The sequence below is a fragment of the Eriocheir sinensis genome, chromosome 69 (genome assembly GCF_024679095.1).
Source record: "Eriocheir sinensis breed Jianghai 21 chromosome 69, ASM2467909v1, whole genome shotgun sequence".
NCBI classification, from domain to species: Eukaryota; Metazoa; Arthropoda; class Malacostraca; order Decapoda; family Varunidae; genus Eriocheir; species Eriocheir sinensis.
Genome location: NC_066577.1, coordinates 8080822 through 8085821, shown reverse-complemented (window position 1 = coordinate 8085821; position 5000 = coordinate 8080822). Strand labels below are relative to the sequence as shown.

At 44.8% G+C, this 5000-nt stretch overlaps 1 protein-coding gene across 2 annotated transcripts in view; it reads left to right on the top strand.

The window, feature by feature from the left end:
- Positions 1-3629: 3629 nt before the first annotated feature.
- The window catches only part of LOC126988626 (ataxin-7-like protein 3), a 6371-nt gene continuing 5000 nt past the window's right edge, over positions 3630-5000 (top strand). For both annotated transcript variants that reach the window (XM_050846993.1, XM_050846992.1), the window contains exon 1: positions 3630-3882. In XM_050846993.1, the coding sequence (XP_050702950.1) occupies positions 3693-3882 (190 nt within the window). In that variant the 5' untranslated portion in view covers positions 3630-3692. The remainder of the gene's footprint in view (positions 3883-5000) is intronic.

Sequence of the window (5000 nt, the reverse complement as noted above, 5' to 3'; positions counted from 1 at the left end):
CTGGTTCATTAACAATAGTGTTCTCTCAGCCGTCCTCTGTGAGTCTCCTGCATTTGCCCTCAAGATTGTAATTCACATGTTCAATCCCTTACGCCCGCTCCCTTAACTAAACCAAGGCCTCTTTTTGAGCAATCGTCCCCTACCATCGTATCTTTTCAGTCTCCTGGTGCTACTTAGACAAATATCCTTAGTTAGTTATATAATCACACTCGGTCCTGCCTGGGAGTTGGGATAGCATGCTCCTCAATCCCTCGCAACAGTCAACTATCAATCAATCTATCTATCTTGTTTTTCTCGTCCCCTACCATTGTATCTTTTTAGTCTCCTGGTGCTACTTAGACAAATATCCTTAGTTAGTTGTATAATCACACTCGGTTCTGCCTGGGGGTTGGGATAGCATGCTCCTCAATCCCTCGCAACAGTCAACTATCAATCAATCTATCTTGTTTTCTCGTCCCCTATCATTGTATCTTTTCAGTCTCCTGGTGCGATCTACACAAATATCCTAAGTTAGTTATATAATCACACTCGGTCCTGCCTGGGGATTGGGATAGCATGCTCCTCCATCCCTCGCAACAGTCAACTATCAATCAATCTATCTATCTTGTTTTTCTCGTCCCCTACCGGAGCTACTTAGACAAATATCCTTAGTTGTATAATCACACTCGGTCCTGCCTGTGGATTGGGATAGCATGCTCCTCCCTTGCAACAGTCAACTATCAATCAATCTATCTATCTTGTTTTTCTCGTCCCCTTCCATTGTATCTTTTGAGTCTCCTGGTGCTACCTGACATAATTAGGAGTACCCAAAGTTTGCCCCCAGGTGTTAATTTAGGTATTTACATTATAATTCCTTTTTCTGTTAACAAACCTCAACATATGTTTTATTTTTTGTATAATGAAGAGTTTTATTTTTTGTACCTCGTAGACTAGTCAGGATCGTTTGTCCCCTCTGTTATATTTTACAACAATAAATATTTCAATCAATTCATTAAACTGTCGATCAATCCGTCAATCCTTAAAACAGAGAACACATTGTAACAAGATGGCGCCACTATAAACACTCGCTGTTCGCGTGCACGGGCTGGGGCGACCATCAGACCCCACCTGGAAGCTTAGGCCGACCATCAGACCCCACCTGGAAGCTTATAGGCCGACCATCAGACCCCACCTGGAAGCTTAGGCCGACCATCAGACCCCCCCTGGAAGCTTAGGCCGACCATCAGACCCCACCTGGAAGCTTAGGCCGACCATCAGACTCCACCTGGAAGCTTATAGGCCGACCATCAGACCCCACCTGGAAGCTTATAGGCCGACCATCAGACCCCACCTGGAAGCTTATAGGCCGACCATCAGACCCCACCTGGAAGCTTATAGGCCGATCATCAGACCCCACCTGGAAGCTTATAGGCCGACCATCAGACCCCACCTGGAAGCTTATAGGCCGACCATCAGACCCCACCTGGAAGCTTAGGCCGACCATCAGACCCCACCTGGAAGCTTATAGGCCTACCATCAGACCCCACCTGGAAGCTTAGGCCGACCATCAGACCCCACCTGGAAGCTTATAGGCCGACCATCAGACCCCACCTGGAAGCTTATAGGCCGATCATCAGACCCCACCTGGAAGCTTATAGGCCAACCATCAGACCCCACCTGGAAGCTTAGGCCGACCATCAGACCCCACCTGGAAGCTTAGGCCGACCATCAGACCCCACCTGGAAGCTTAGGCCGACCATCAGACCCCACCTGGAAGCTTATAGGCCGACCATCAGACCCCACCTGGAAGCTTAGGCCGACCATCAGACCCCACCGGGAAGATGCCTACCAGCGCAATAGACAGCAACATTAAAAAAATAAAATAAAAAAAGCCCCGATAGGCCTACACAGTGACACCCTCGCCACGCCTTCCCAGACCGAGACCACCAGACCAAGGAGGCGAACGGAGAGGACCTCGATTTTCGTCTTAATTTCTCCCTCCCGTCGCTCATCCGCCATTAACGTAAGCCATACTCACCCTGCTAATAGACCCACACCCTATGCACCCTTGGACACCCTTAAATCACCCTTCGTCACCCTAGTTACAGCGTGGGAGGCGGTTATATAAGGCATGGGGCCCTTAACCGCTGTACCCACGCCTATATTTTTTGCTTTTTTCGGCATTTTTACGGTAATGAGAAGCTCGTTAGGGGTATGGAAGGTAATTAGAGGTTATTAACTATGTTCTTGAGGAGATTGATTAATGGACGAGGTGTAATTAGCGAGATATTAAGGAAAATGTAATGATTGGCAGGGATAAGAAACAGCTGTCATGGTTGGAAGGGGGCACTGAGGTAGATTTGTGAGAAGGAGAAAAAGTTTGATAAAGATGATAATTACAGAGAAACGGTGATGATTGAGGGAATAAGGATGGAGGTGATGATAGAGGAGACATTGAAGTTTACTATAAGTGGAGGAGAGATTGGAGGGACTGGAGGAAACGGAGATATGGAGGAAAGAATTAGGGAGTAGCTGTGATGGACTGCTGTAGAGGGAGAGAAAAAGTCTGATAAAGATGGCAATTACAGAGAAACGGTGATGATTGAGGGAATAAGGAAGGAGGTGATGATGGAGGAGACATTGAAGTTTATTATATGTGGAGGAGAGATTGGAGGGACTGGAGGAAACGGAGATATGGAGGAAAGAAAAGGTGGAGGTAATGTTAGGTTTGGTATGTATGTATGTATGTGTGTGTGTGTGTGTGTGTGTGTGTGTGTGTGTGTGTATGTATGTATGTATGTGTGTGTGTGTGTGTGTTCTAATATGTACTTATTTTAACCTCGTGTACGTATTTTTTTTCTTCTCATGTACGTATTTTGATATCATGTACGTATTTTCCCTTTTCCATGTACGTATTTTCCTCTCCATGTGCATTTTTCATTTTTCCTTCTATTTTATTTTTTCCCTGTGTGCGTTTTTTTCCTTCTCATGTGCGTATTTTCTTCCCATGTGCGTATTTTCTTCTCATGTGCGTTTTTTTTTCCCTCATGTGCGTTTTCATTTAACTCATGTGCGTCTTGGGCTCATGTGTGCGTTTTCCCTGCTTTATTTTCCCCTCTCATGTGCGTAATTTCCCTCTGTGTGCGTATCATTCAATTCTCATGTGCGTTTATTTGCTCATGTGCGTATCCTATGTGCGTCTTCCCTGCTTATATCCCTCTCATGTGCGTAATTCCTCTCTGTGTGCAATTCATTAAAATCCCCATGTGCGTTTTTTTGGCCATGTGCGTATTCCATGTGCGTTTTTTCGGCCATGTGCGTATTTCATGTACGTCTTTCCTCTTTGCAGTACGGTGCGCACACGAGGTCAGAGTGAGGTTTGGTCTGCCCAGAGTGGAGGAGTTGGAGGAGGAGGAGGAGGGGGAGGAGGAGGAGGAGGAGGGAGGAGGAGGAGGAAGGGCAGAGAGAGAGAGAGAGAGAGAGAGAGAGAGAGAGAGAGAGAGAGAGAGAGGCTTTCTTGAATAATAATAATAAATTTCTAAGTAAAACAATGTAAATTTTATAACTACTACTACTACTACTACTACTACTACTACTACTACTACTACTACTACTACTACTATCCATATCACCAATTTTCACCTCCACAGATCACCACCACCTCCACCACCACCACCACCAGCACCTCCACCACAGCAGGCAGCGGAGGGTGGATGGTTCAGGCCGGGAACGCAGCGGGGGGGGGCGGTGTTGTGGGGGGGAGGGGCGCCGGGGGAGGTGGTGGTGGTGGTGGTGGTGTTGACCCTGCCAGTGCCACCCTGCTCTCGGCACTCTCGTCCCCAGACACTCTGGACGCCCTCTCTCAGCTGATCTCACAGGAGCTGCTTGATGACGCCATCCTTAGTGAGTTGTTGTGTTGGTTTTGCCATTTCATGTATTCTGAGTCAGTTTTAAATGTTCTGAATCATCTAATTTTATGTAGTTATTTTTCATTATCTAACCCAGGTAGGCCCGTGGTGTTGGCATATTTTAGGGGCTGGAGGGCATCATAGGTTCATGGGGGGTTAGCAAAGCAAGCCAATGCATGTGGGAAATTTTAAAAAAGTCATTACATTTAGGGGCATTTTGAGGCCAATATTTAAAAGATCAGGGCCTATAGCTCCCTGCATGTGGGAAATTAAAAAAAAGTAATTACATTTAGGGGCATTTTGAGGCCAATATTTAAAAGATCAGGGCCTATAGCTCCCTGCATGTGGGAAATTAAAAAAAAGTAATTACATTTAGGGGCATTTTGAGGCCAGTATTTAAAAGATCAGGGGCTATAGCTCCCTGCATGTGGGAAATTTTAAAAAAGTAATTACATTTAGGGGCATTTTGAGGCCAATATTTAAAAGATCAGGGCCTATAGCTCCATGCATGTGGGAAATTAAAAAAAAGTAATTACATTTAGGGGCATTTTGAGGCCAGTATTTAAAAGATCAGGGGCTATAGCTCCCTGCATGTGGGAAATTTTAAAAAAGTAATTACATTTAGGGGCATTTTGAGGCCAGTATTTAAAAGATCAGGGCCTATAGCTCCCTGCATGTGGGAAATTAAAAAAAAGTAATTACATTTAGGGGCATTTTGAGGCCAGTATTTAAAAGATCAGGGCCTATAGCTCCCTGCATGTGGGAAATTAAAAAAAAGTAATTACATTTAGGGGCATTTTGAGGCCAGTATTTAAAAGATCAGGGGCTATAGCTCCCTGCATGTGGGAAATTTTAAAAAAAGTAATTACATTTAGGGGCATTTTGAGGCCAATATTTAAAAGATCAGGGCCTATAGCTTCATGCATGTGGGAAATTAAAAAAAAGTAATTACATTTAGGGGCATTTTGAGGCCAATATTTAAAAGATCAGGGCCTATAGCTCCCTGCATGTGGGAAATTTTAAAAAAGTAATTACATTTAGGGGCATTTTGAGGCCAGTATTTAAAAGATCAGGGGGTATAGCTCCCTGCATGTGGGAAATTAAAAAAAAAGT